The sequence below is a fragment of the Corvus brachyrhynchos genome, unplaced genomic scaffold (genome assembly GCF_000691975.1).
Source record: "Corvus brachyrhynchos isolate BGI_N302 unplaced genomic scaffold, ASM69197v1 scaffold11, whole genome shotgun sequence".
In the NCBI taxonomy this organism is placed as follows: Eukaryota; Metazoa; Chordata; class Aves; order Passeriformes; family Corvidae; genus Corvus; species Corvus brachyrhynchos.
In genome coordinates this window covers 3,631,118-3,644,752 of record NW_008236965.1, presented here as the reverse complement: position 1 = coordinate 3,644,752, position 13,635 = coordinate 3,631,118, and the positions used below count along the sequence as shown (strand labels likewise).

The 13,635-nt window shown below is 37.1% G+C and overlaps 1 protein-coding gene across 1 annotated transcript in view; it reads left to right on the top strand.

Annotated features, from left to right (window-relative positions):
- The window catches only part of CNKSR2 (connector enhancer of kinase suppressor of Ras 2), a 173,217-nt gene that overhangs the window by 35,880 nt on the left and 123,702 nt on the right, over positions 1 to 13,635 (top strand). Inside the window, exons 5-6 of the mRNA XM_017728390.1 lie at positions 3,275 to 3,316; positions 12,388 to 12,507. Of these exons, the coding sequence (XP_017583879.1) occupies positions 3,275 to 3,316; positions 12,388 to 12,507 (162 nt within the window). The remainder of the gene's footprint in view (positions 1 to 3,274; positions 3,317 to 12,387; positions 12,508 to 13,635) is intronic.

Sequence of the window (13,635 nt, the reverse complement as noted above, 5' to 3'; positions counted from 1 at the left end):
GTGTAGGTCTTGCTGGTTTTAAAATTAGGTTTTGAAATTATACTGGGATTGAAAACACAGAAGAACGCTCTCCTTGATTTGTGTGGTTTGTTCTTGCTGCTCTTATCTTCCTCCCTTACTGCTTTTTTTTTCCCTTACAGTTTTGGACCACTTGTTTCTCTTTTTTTAGGATTTTAGCCTGGTTCCAGCTAGGTGGCAAAGGTCACTTTTTCCGTTTTTATGCCTGAGGCAGAGCTGGAAAGTTTTAGAGTGACCATGGAGGTCTGATAGTAGTCATAAAGTTGTTTCATCATATTTCCCTTTTATTTCTCTCTTTTCTCTTGTGGGTGATACTCTCCCATTTTCTTCCCTTAAATTACTAATGGCCAATATTCGACTATGTCTTCAGGAAAAGTAAATTAACACTGCTTCTTTTGTTGCTTTATTAACAACCTGTGTCATTAATGTTTTAGAAAATAATCCACAATTAGAAGATAACCTTATAGCATTTCAGCTGAAGTTTTGGTTGGTTGGTTAGAATATCACATAACCTAGCTTCAGGTATAGGATGGCAGTGAACATATGTGCAAAGTTCAGAGAATAAACAGGTAGAAGTAATATATCTCCTCTGCACTCTAGCTGTGTGTTTCAGTTCAGGGGTAATCACAGTATTGGTTTAACTAAGTGAATAGCAAATTTTTAGCTTGCGTAGGAGTAAAGCTTGGTTGCAGATTTTTGTGTGTGTTCTTGCTGTTCTAAAGTAGAAAAAAAGTTGATGTTAAACTTGCATATGATCTGTTTCTTGCCTTAATTGCAATGTTTTGAAACCCTAGTTAAACAGATACTAAAGAAAATCTTTCAGGAGTAAGATACAGGCTTGTATGGAAGAAAGAGACATTCTCCAGGTGTGGGTGGTATGCTGCTGAGAATAAAAATTTATTTCTAATTGCATAGTTAGAGACTTTTTATAGTTCTCAAGTGCTTTAAGCTCTTTTAGTTGAAATGAAATGGGTGTGAAAAAGCAGTAACTGTAAATGGTAAAGGCCCCCAGTAATAAGCAGTCAGCCTACCATTCCACCCAAGGGGTGTTTGTGCAGGGTGGGCACAGTTGTCTTCAGTCCCTGCTTAAAGATAAAGCACAAGGCAGCAAGAGGGGAATAAACTCTTGCCTATGACAGAAAGTGGCATGTGGCTGTTCCACCTGGGGTTGTTCAGAAGCAGTCTCAGCCCTCATCTCTAGGGATGGCTGCAGGAAGTGGAAACGAGCTGCAGGGATCAGCTCGGTGACCTTTTCCTAGGTTTCTTTGAATCCTAGACTTCAGGGCTGCTCTGGGCTATGCCAGCATGGTTCTTGACATTCCTGCACATTTCCCAGAGTTAATGCTTGAGATATGTTTAGTTGGATGTCATTCGTGTATGGAAAAAGTGTATTTTGGAATTGGTTTTTTTACCTAAGCATTGCATTTGCTGTCCTCCAGTCTTTCTTTTATGGTTTACTGAACTGTTAATATTTCTCTTGCCGGAATATGAAGATGTAGTATCAACAATCTTCTGTTGCTATGTGATGAACTCATTTAGCAATTCCTCTGCCCAGACCCTGGATTTGTAGGGAATTGTGTGTTGAGGAGGGAAGTTCAGGGTGAATCTATTCATAGACTGGATGCCTGAGAAGTTTTCCACTTGTTTTACTATCTTTTGTGGATTAAGAAATATTTTAATTTTTTTATATATATAGTCTTGGTTTGTCAGAAAGAAGCATATTTCTTTAGCTTCTTTCATGATCGTGGGGGAGTTTCAATTCAAGGATTTAGCAGTATTTCTCTGTTGTTCACTGCTTTCTTGTTTGTCATAAACCACTACAGCATTTGAGAACCCAGAATCCTTCTTCCCTTAATAGTGAGACTACTCAAACAGTACCTTCTTTAAACTGAGTGTTTAAACTTACAGTAAACTCTTCCTATTAGCAATGAAATTATTATGTCTGCTTGAAAACACATTTTTGCTTTAATATAAATGTTGCAATCTCTTCCTGCTATTTTTGCAAAATGATTCATAAGTAACCATGCAGAAAATAGATGTATCCAGATTGAAAATGTTACATGCCCTCCCACATATAACAATGAAATATGTGTTTTGCTACTAAGATTGCAAATACTTCATTGATGTCTGCATATAATTAAATGTGTTAGATTTTCTTTCCGGCCGTACTTACTGGCAAATGTTTCCTGAATGCCAACAGCTGTTATTAGGAAAATGCTCCCTGATCAACCTGCTACTTCTGCTTAGGTGGCTTTATGCAAAGCTTAAGAACACATTGGCTTTTCTTGCCTGAGTAACACTTGAAGTTTCATGGATTGAAAATTCATTTTTTTTGGAAATGGTTGCATATAACAAAGTTGGTTTTCTAGCAGGATAAATTGATTTTAAAAAGAGACTGTAAACATGAAACTTAGTCACATTTTTCACGTGGTTTGTTAGATAGGATATAAAGCATCTGTTCTAAACAGAGCTTGCACTAATTAACATAAAGTTACAGTGTCTGAATGAACTTAAGAGTGGTTCTTTCACCAATATTGGTTGTATATCATGTGCTCCCTGCCTTGGTAATTCCATTTCCTTATATCCACTGAGATTCTGGACTGTCAGAAAAACTTTTGCAGTCCCAGCCTCCCATCTGTTAGTCTTGCTTGTGGAAGCTGCCTCACATGCTGTGTGAGGTAGCAAGAATGTACACGCAGTCCCAGCAGGTTGTGTGTGCCTCAAGTTTCCTTTGTGCTTTGTGTGCGGTGTTTCTCCTCCCTCCTGTTGCACGTTGTGTTACAAACAATTAACTCTTCTTCCCCCTGCACCAAGGTTTTCCTTCCCTTCTTCAGCAGTGTGCAAAAATTCCTGTTCAGCTGAGCATGAATTGTTCATCTCAGTCCCGTAAGACTGTTGCTGGTGCCTTGTTTTCCAGTGTTATCAGTAGGAGCAGGTCATTTTTGTCCATGCTCAGGGATGGCTGGTGGAAGGCACTTGTCTGGTGTACACGTGACTAACTGGTATGTGCCAAAAGCACGTAAAGTGGAGAGAGTGTTGTCTGTCTCAGGGAAGGAAACAAGAAGAACTAGTGAATAGGTATAAACTTTTACCAGTATTTCCTTTCATTTCAGTGCTTTCTTTCCATTCTAAGTCTTTGAAATATTTTGTTTCATCCTAAGGACTTTGCAATTCGGTTCAATTCTTTTAAGGATAACTCAAGGGAGGGAGAATGATTGGACTGATTTAACCTGCTTTTTCTGCTTTACTTTTTCAGGATTGCACAGTATATGAAACAGAGAATAAAATTCTTCATGTGGTGAGTACTATTTGGATTTCTGATAACAAATTTTGTACAGACCACATAGAATTTTAGAGCTGTGTATTTTGTGCTTTTTGTATGCAGTGCCAGTGTGATAACCAACTAGACTGGGTATGACTGAGTGACTGTATGGAACTATTTGTCAGTAGGTCAGGAGCTATGAAAGGGTTTGTATTTGTCTGGCTCAGGCCCATCTGTTATTTGTAAACCATGATTAGAAGAGTGATTTTTAAAAAAGGCATTTTTTTGAAAGAGATGGTTGCTAGGCTTCTATGAAATCATTATATGTTTCTGTTAGTGATGTAGCTTTATTTATACAGCTTTATTCCCCATAGGAGCCTGGAGATAACATAATGGTAGGAAAATTAATGCAATGCTTCCTTTTAAATTCTCAGCATAAATACAATGGTCTCTTCTCAGAATCTGTAGTGCTACTGATAGTAAATAAAGCAGATGGAAGTTATCAGGGCATCAGAAAACATGATGAGTTTGAAAGGCTGGTGCATAGAGAGTCAAAAGCTTGAGTAAACCTTGTCTGAGAGCTGCACCCACGTTTTAGGTATTAAATTGTGTTTCATATTGTGGCTGAGCTGTAGTGAGTATTAAGTTAACCCACAGCTTGTTTCTAAAAGTTAGAAGTGAAGATAAACTCTTTAAGGGTGAGTAATGAATTAGTTTAGCTTATTTCATATTCACGTAGGTTTTGATATCTTACTGTTCTTATTACCGGAGTTCAAGCAAGAAAATACTGCATTTCTTTAGGTAAATTTTTAAATACTTTTTTTTGTAATTTATTTTATTCATAGTGTACCCATATGAAATGGTTGGCAGGCTGAATTCTGTAAGATTTTGATGCTGTGGTTTCACAGTGATGTGGAATAAAAAATCTCCTTGTATTTTTAAGTTTTGCTGACATTTTTTCAGGTGTGAGACATAAACAATTAGCAAAATTAGTGAGGCTGACATGGTCATCTATGCTAGGTCAATGTCTGCAAGTATTTAAGTAATAAAGTCTTTTATTATGTAATCTTGGCAAAAGTTGAAGTGCTGTAAGTTTGAAGTCTGTATATATAGTCTGGTTTTCAAAGCATGCTTGTTGTCTGCTGTAAGAGCTGAGAGTTCTGACATGTTCTTTATACACTATATACCATGTACAAATTAGCAGAAAGGATTGTAAAGGGAGCTGCCAGGTTTAGAGCATATGAAGCATCACTTTGTGCAGTCATCAATAGACAATTTTGAAGAAACTGAGAGGGATTAATTTGAGATACATGAATGCACAGAATCGAGACAGGTTTCAAAAGTTATCTTACATTATTCAGACTCTTGTAGGTTTATTTCTTCAGCCTGCAGTAACTTCACTGTGGTCACAGGTGGACATAGGTGTAAGTGTACGCTCTGTGATTACTACTGAAGCTTGAAAGAAAACATGAACACAAACAGAGCGTTGAATGTTGCAGTGAAGCCATGGATTAAAAATGACCCTGCATGGATTAAACATGACTATATGAGGATTAAACATGAATATATGTATTACATGTAACTTGGATAATTTCTGACCATGTTGCATATCAGCTGATCAGTGCGATTTGATGGGGGAAAGACTGACCAAAAGCAAGTGGTGAAAGATGTAAATCTTTGACTAAATAATTAAACAAATGGCATTTGAGATCATATTTTTAGTTTGCAAGTTAATTTTTTACATGTGCAGGGGAAAAGGTTGATGATAGAATTGGAATTGAAAGCAGTCACAATTCCCTCTAACCCTTCTCCTTGAAGAGAGAAAAAGGTGTTGTGGGTTTAGCCCATTAGACAATCTGGGGGGAGCAATCCAACAGTAAAAATAAGGTTCTCTGATACAAAAAGAATAGTAGTAAATTTTGGGAAAGATGTAGAAGGAAAGATTGAGAGGACACGTGCACAGATATTGTAGGACAGAAAATAAATTCTTTTTTAAATCCCAAGATCATGATATTCCAAGTCCATTTTCAGAGTGGATTTCCCATCTGAAGTGGTGTTTGACCAGCATCCCATCCAGCTGCCTTTAAATAATCAGATATAAAACATAGAGCTGTGTTTGCTGAGGTGACTTAGACAAGAAGTTGCATTCAAACCTGCTCATCCCGTGTCATTTCATGTACCACTTTCTCTTTATGACACAAGGAAAGAAGTTTTCAAAAAAGTGAAAGGAAATGACTTACAGTCAATTAGCATTTCATGCAATTACCTTGAGGAAATTATTATTGCAAGGTATTGTTCTTACTAAAGATTAAAGTCAAATTTTAAGAGTTCTTCTCACATAAGTAAAAAAGAACTAGAGCTACAGATCTGAAAAAAATATATAACTTAAAGAAAAGTTGTGTACTCTTACTTGTTAGGACACCAGGATATTTACTGCCTTAGGAGCACACTGTTGGATCAGAGTAGGAGATTTTTTGCAGTGCACATTGTTGGTGGTCCAGTGACTATGTTGAACACCTCCATTGTACACAGAGTGAAAAGGGGGGTTTTTTGATTCCTGCTTTTTTTTTTCTGTAAACACACATCTCTTGTGGGGATGCTGCCCTGTTTCCCCTGGAGTGAGCCTGCTTTGTGCCAAGTCAGGGAGCAAGAGGATGGATGGGCACAGTGGGGATGTGAGACCATCCTTCCACTATCGAAGTGCAAACAAGGAAACCTCCAAAGGTAACCCATCACTGAGTCTTCATGTCTTCCTCGACAGCATGGTGAAGAAGGCAGGATCCTCAAATAAATGACTGATTGGTTTGATTTAAGTAGGTAGGGCCAAAAAATAGTTCATGTGCTTATATTCTAACAGCACAAATTTTTTTTGAAAAGCAAATGAATGCCCTCTTTTTTTCAGAAGTGATGGTGTGGGTGTGCATGTGGAGATTGCTGAATCACCTTGTCCACAGATAGTGTGTGTCAACGTGAATTAATGTATTCACATGCTAGCTTTTCAGATATTTTCATTTTAAGACGTTATTTTGCGGAGACAGAACTCTATAGCTTCAGCTTATATTCAAGACAGAAATAATTTTGTTTGCTCCAAGCAAGTTGAGTTTCAAATGCTTTAAAAAAGCATTTTGATTGTCACTTACGGTATTAGGTAGTAAACTAATCTGTGTTATTTGACTAAACACATAAAATGTATCTAAAAGGAAAAGGTCTGATTGAAAGATTATGAAGTTTTAAGAAGAAATTACCTACTTAAACTTGTTTATTTCTTCTAAATGGAGTTTCAAAGTGTATCTGGGGAAAAAATGTCTGTTGTATAATTTTTTGTCCTAGAATTGTAGGAGTGTTGAAAAAATTAATTTAAAGACAACTACATTTCTTGAAGTTTGGGGTTTTTTTCCTGTGACTTCGTTCACAGAAACACTTGGTTTCTGTGGAATAAGAAGCATAAACCCACACAGGAATAATGTGTTGGGTTTTGCTTATTAAAATGTTGATATTTCTGAAATATTCATGAATAATGAGAAATGCTTCATATTTCTGCTGCTTCATTTTTCAGTATGTTTTTTCCAGGGTGGCTTTTATTAAGTAAGCAATGTAATAAATAAATAGTTTAATAATAATAATAATTTCTTGATATAAACAAAAAATAAATAGCACTAGAAAATAATACCAACAGAAGTAGATGGCAATAGAAAATACTAATTTCAGAAGAATAGGTTTTAAAATACACTGGGCCTAAATAGGAAAGGATAAGCCATAGGTGTGGTGCTGGCTTCAAAATTGAAAATTAGTATGCTCTTGCTAGTTCATATTTAAAATCTTTATATTGATTTAACTTGAGATGATAAAATATTTGGAAAACTGCTCAATTTAAAAGGCTATCATTTTATATCTGCTTATTTGGGGGATTATAAGTTAATCGTTGCAAATGTCTGAGTGGAGCTTTAAAACATTTGAAGAATAATTCATTGATTCCATCCAGCTGTTCAAGGCTGTATGTGATGGAAATATCCAGTTCAGATTAATGCATGTGAAGCAGTAGAGTATTGAAGGGAGAGCAAAGCTAGAAGAACTAATTACAGAAAGTAGAAGCCAGGCTTCAGTCAGATTAATAATAAGTGTTAACTGGAAAATTTTGGTATTTTTTCTTTTAACTGTTTTGGTTTAATTCCATAAGAAAAAAGACTATTTTCTTAAGGAGTTTCACTTTTTAAAAATTAGGTTGCATTTCCTGCAAAAAAGAAAATACAATTTTATTGAGTTGGAAAACAGTAGAAAGTGAATCTGCAGAGAGAAGCTAATTGTCAAAAGTTTTATGAAAAACAAATGAGCTATGTAAATTTAAAAAGAGTTACTAAGTTGAAAAAGAGAAGAACAAGCAATGGATCAGAATGTTCTCTTTTTCCAAAAGCCTTGTTGAAACCACAGTGATGATAATTTGCTTCTGCCCACTATATTCGAATATTTGTTATAGAAATATAATGGACTAAAAATACATTGTCAAAGGTATCACTTTTACAGTCTTAGAAAAAAAAGATAAAGTAACCACCTTCTGCCTTTCAGGAGTCTATACCTTGTAAGTTGAATTGAACAAGCTTCATTCTAATAGAAGCTTCTCTTTTTGCATCCAAAAGAAGATATAGTTCACTGTTTAAACTTCGTATATTTACCAGTGCATGTTCAGGCCTGCTTGGTTTTAAGACTGCTGGAGTTACTGATATGTTCTGTACAATATAACAGTTGTTTTGGACTAAAGTTAATTGGTTAATAATTATTTGGTTTGGCTTAAGTTAATTAAACTTCATTCATCTTGGACAGCTGTAACTAACTAAAACAACGGACTAAGCTTAACATTACCTGGACATTTTTTCTTACTTTTAGTCTTGAAAGTCCATATGTCTTACTGGTATCCTATCCCTCACTCAAATGCCATAGGTGAGGGTGCTGATGAGGGAGGCTGGTGCTTTTCTTGCCCTCAGTCCTGCCAACATGTTTAAGCCAGGATGCTTCAGTATTGCAAATACTTGGCAAGATAGATTTTAAACTTGGTCACTAGCCTGCGAGGGTAAAATGAAGGGCAAAATGAAGGACAGGGACAAACCTAAGTCTGTTTGCTTGACCAGAAATTCTTGGTGACCCTAGAGCTGCCCGAGTTGAACAGACTGCGGATGGACGGGTTGAGGGAAGGCCCCTGAAGCTGTGTCCATGGGCGCTTCACTCTGCTGCAGAACACAGACATTTTCCCAGCACAAATTGGAGTAGCTACAGAGTATTGGAACAGATGCAAATCTAATTTAGTCACCTTTGAGTCCCTATCCCCCTGGCTGAAAGAAGGAGCAATTGTGGAAAAGCTGTTAGAAATTGGTACCTTACAGTCCAAAAATTCAGGTAGAAACTAAGTATTATCTGTCATTCTTCATGCTCTGAGGCATAAAGTAGTTGCCTACTGAGGGAAACATAATGTTTCCCTTTGAATTTCTACCAAACAAGGTGCTGTGTGGTGATATTTTTTGTTCTCCTTTGAATCATTTAGCTTTGCACATAAAGACTGTGGTGTAGCTTCAATCTGCAATTATAAGTGTGTCACTTGAATAGAGAGGAGAATTTATTACTGAAGTGCAGTGAAGAGTTACTGCAAAAGAGAACTGAAATCATTGCTTCAAGGCTTATAGTGAGAACAGGGATGATGTGACAAAAGGAGAAAATGTAATTATCTGTTGGTTTCGCTCAGTTAATCTTTTGTAACTTGCTTTTTTTTTTTTTTTTTTTTTTTTTTGGCCTGGACAAATCCTTTCCCTGTGCACAGATACCTTGCACACTGGGAGCTGAGTGCAGGTTGAAAAAGGCTGGGAATTTTTAGTGCCTGCTGATGTTTGTGGGAGCAGTTGGATGCTCAGCTTCCTGCATATCTTACTGTAACTAATACTGCACTGCAGCAGGCAGTCAACACCTACAAAGGGTAAAGGATCCTGATCTCATTAACAATGTTTTCATAATCAGAAGTGTAGTTTTACAAAGCCTCCAAAGGTAACTACCATTTGAGGGAAAAGGTGACTACCGTCTTATTTTAGTGGAACTAAAATACATGCCTGCAATACAGATTGTCCTGAGTAATTATGCTGAGAAATAACGTGTTCATAAATTGCTAGGAACAAAATGAGTAGAAAAAGTGCAGTGTTTGAGTGCTTTGAGTGCCACATGGCAACATCTTTGCCTTGGAAGGCCCTGATCCACTGAATAGGTCCAAGGTCTTTTCCCATACAGTTGCCTAAGGGGGAGGAAGCATGCACCTGGTGAACTGACTGTCTTGTTTGTATGCCGATTTATGCTGATTAGCATATTATCAACATGAGCTGTGAATGAGATTTTCCTGAGAGTAAAGGCAAGGAAAAATGCATTAGTTTGGCTGTGTCAGCCTTTGGACATGTTTCCAGTGAGGGCCCACATACCCTGCCTTTGCAGTGGGGAGAGAATATCTGCTGTGTAAGTGTGTGCTCCTTGCTGTCCTGGCTCCCTCTGGACAAGCTCAGAGTACATGAAAATTTGCCTTTAACATAAGACAGAGAGGTACTTGATGCTGCTTACAGTTCAACTCTTTAACCAAGGGATATTTAATGAAAATAATAATAATAGTTTATAATAATAGGGATGATGTGCTGTTGGACTGCAGTGGGAATATCTAAGAAAGCTGAGAGACCCGAAAGACAATAGTGTTTTAGAAATGCATTGAAGCATATGGCAGATTTTTTATCCTAGCAACTTTGTGATTTTGGAACCCAATACTCCCAGAGCTCCTCTTGGGGAATATTCATACCACCTTGTTTTAGGATTGCAACCAGTATAACTGTACTGGAATGCTGATCACCATAGGCATTACTGTATAGACTGTCTGTACCCCTGTCATGGGGAGGCAGAGGGAGAGCAGCTGCTCCAGGGAGCTATTTAATGCATCTCAGCTTAGGCTGCTGCTCCATGCCACATCCTGGACTTGCCCGACTCCTCTCCTTTCCTCATCATCTGTCAAGGCAGCTGAGAACGTGGTTTTTAATGAGGAGCCACATCTGTGAAATGTCATACCTTGTGTTAGGTGGTAGGAACACTCTTTTTCTGTGTGCTTTGGCATCTCTCTGCAATGCAACAGTTGAAAATTGGAGAGAAAAAAAAGTAATTCACTATAAACACAAGTTTCTCTGAAACTGCTGAGAGCCCCATAAATTTAGTGGGTTTAGAGGAGATTAATAGGAAGAATAGGTGGGTGAATATGACTAAAGAGATACGAAAAATTCCATTTTCATCTGCAGAGAATAATTTGTAATTCGGATCTCTTCACTTTGCACGAATAGCTGAGTGCTATGTAATTTTTTAAAGCAATTTTTCAATAATTGTCAGTGCAGTTACAAGATGGAAATAGAAATAACATGCCAAAACTGTATTTAAAACCCCAAATAAGCAGGAAACTAAGCTTTCGTTTTTATTATGTAATTTTATATAATTTTACCTTTTAAAAAATGTTATCTCAAAGCAGTTTTCATGGGCCAAAAGCCATCAAAGAAGCCCAAATTTCAATAAAGTTTTCTTTTTCACTTTTTTGTAGTTCAGGTAAAGCGCAAACAATTCTTAAGCTCATTTTATGTATTTCTTGACTTTCTGTGTTCAGTAATGATTCTGCATCATGAAAAAGTAGAAGGGTGGTGTGTTTGGCTGTGCCTGAAAGTAGTATTTTTTTCTGGAAGAAGGTCATGTCGGTAATATAAATTTTGTCTTCTTTACATTTGATTCTGATTTGCTTATTCATCCTGAAACATTATTGTTTAATAAAATAAGTGATCTGTATACAAACCTAAACTTTCAACTGTTTGTGAATACATTTAAGAGAAGAAAAATCTCAGTTACTGGTCTGTAACAGGATTAAGATGTCACTGTCACTGGATTTTTTTTTTCTTTTATCACTTTTTAAAAATTTTCCTTTTTACATAAGATATTTGTAGTTTGCCATTTGGAATTAAAATGGTGATTTGGCAGGAGGTTATATCCAGTTTTACATTATTTTTCCATAGCATTGTTGCAGATAGTTTTTACTGTAAGAACTATACTTTGGAATCTTAGAAGATTAATTGGTGCAACAGTTGTGTGCAGTTGTGTTTCAGTCATTTGAGGAGACTGGTTAGCTTTCCTCTTTTGAATTTCAGAGCAGTTAATCTGATTCTTAATTGATTTTGGAGATGCCCACAGTTTTGGGACCAGAAGAATGTCCTAATCCCTGAATTTGCTGACAAAAGATGCGTTTGGAAACCTGAACAGAGAAATAGTTTAAAATTGCTGAAAGGGGACTTCCTGGAAAACATTGAAACTCTCAAGAATCACTGTCTTACAGAGAATGATAGGAAAACCTCACAGCTTTCCTGCTTCTGAGAAGAGGGTGCTCAGGGAGTGAGAGATCAGGAGATAAAACAGTACCAATTTCACAATCTCATCCTTTTTAGAAACTTTTTCTGTCTTGCTGCAGAGGCTGCCAACAATAACTGGTTTAAGAGTTATCCCCTTGTGAAATGGTGATTTATTATATATAATCTTCATGTCTGCAAGAGTAAATCAGGTTTGGCAGCTGTAGAACATGAGAAACGCAGTCCAAAGACAATTAGCGTGTTTTATTAGTATAGAATAAACTTCAGAGTTAATGGGAGTTACCTGTCATCATTAAGATCCTGGTTTTCATCTGTGCTGAACAGCTGCACATTCAGTGGAAGTTAGGGGGCTTTGAGGCACTTACTGTCTTTGCAAAAGGTGTGGGTAGGGTGGGGGTTGGAGGTCACCACACATTCCCTGTGTGCCTGAGCAGGGCACCTTTCCCTCAGAGTGCATGGGAATCCCTCTTTGTCACTGCTCAGATACAAAAGCATTTGCCTCCTGTTCTTCCCTGGTCTGGTGCTGTTAGTTCAGGGTCATCACAGATAATGTATTTTGTATTGTATTGCTGCCTGAGGCCTTTCCCCCTCTGCCTTGTATGTACTTGAAATAAGTGATGGTTTAATCTGTATATTGACATTCAAATAATTAGCAATGGTATGCTTATTGTGACATTTTCTTTTTTCTTTTTTCTTTTCTAGTGTAAAACTCTCTCTGGTGTCTGTGATCACATTATCTCGCTCTCTTCTGATCCGCTGGTTTCCCAGTCTGCCCATCTTGAAGTGATCCAGCTTACAAACATCAAGCCAAGTGAAGGGCTGGTAAGAAGTACGCAGTTAATCAAACCCATCATCCGGGATGAGAAAGTGATTTTTTAAAAATAAGCTGTATATATGAAAATGAATAGGACATGTTAGCCTTTTCTGTTTTAAAGTTTGAAAACAGTTTGATTGCTTATGCTAGTTTGGTTTCTCATGCAGCTGGGCCAGCAGGGAAGTATTCTGTAAAGCTGACTGAAGTATGCAGGGAGAAATTAGTAAGAAGTTCTTGCCATTTATACCAGCTTCTGAAAAATGGCTCAGATTGTTCTAGGATCTTGAAGTCTGAAGGGACTTAAATTGCTAAGATCAACTCAACCAAGAAGTTTGCGTGGGCTTATGCACAAAACCTGTCAGATTCTGGAAAATGTTTCATAGTATCTCTGGGTTATAAAGCTATTTTATAAGTTATTCCAACCTCTACAGCACTGCTGATAAGTAACTCATTGAATTTTATTGCAAGAATTCTGCATTCTTAATCAGGTGCTTGTAAAGGCTCTTAATGCAGCCATCCTGTGTTTGTTGTTCAAGAGCTGACCATTGATCTCTTGTTTACTCAAGTATCCAACACCGGCTGCATGGAAAAAACCAACACTGGTAACAATTCCAGATGTATGACTTTACATCATTAATAATATCTGTTCCCATAATTTTTGGAGGTGGAAAAGAAGGTAATCAGAATACAGTTAAACATTTTTTGTCTAAAGAAATAGCTTTTGCAACTTCTGCCCAATCTTATTCCATTTTCTTGGATATTCTTGGAGGAGGACTGCTGTACTCTTTGCAGCAGGTTTTTGAAGTTGTCTGGATGTTGTAGTTTTGGAGAATATTTTGGTTTGTGGGTTGGTTGTTACTGGGTTTTAGGTTGATTTGTTTTTCTTCGCTGAGTTGGTATGCCAAGTTATTTAGAGCACTTGTACACTAAATTCATTTTCCATTCTTTTGGAAAATCGCAATTAAAATACGAGAAAAACCCAGACACTTGGATGAGTAAATACGCCCCATCCTTTGTTTTAGTCTGCAATTTGTTTTCCCTTCCTCTACTGGCTTTCTTCTTTATCTCTGAATCCATTTTGAACTTGTCCTTCAGGATTTCAGCTTCTCATGGATTCTCTCCTCCCTCTCTTTCCC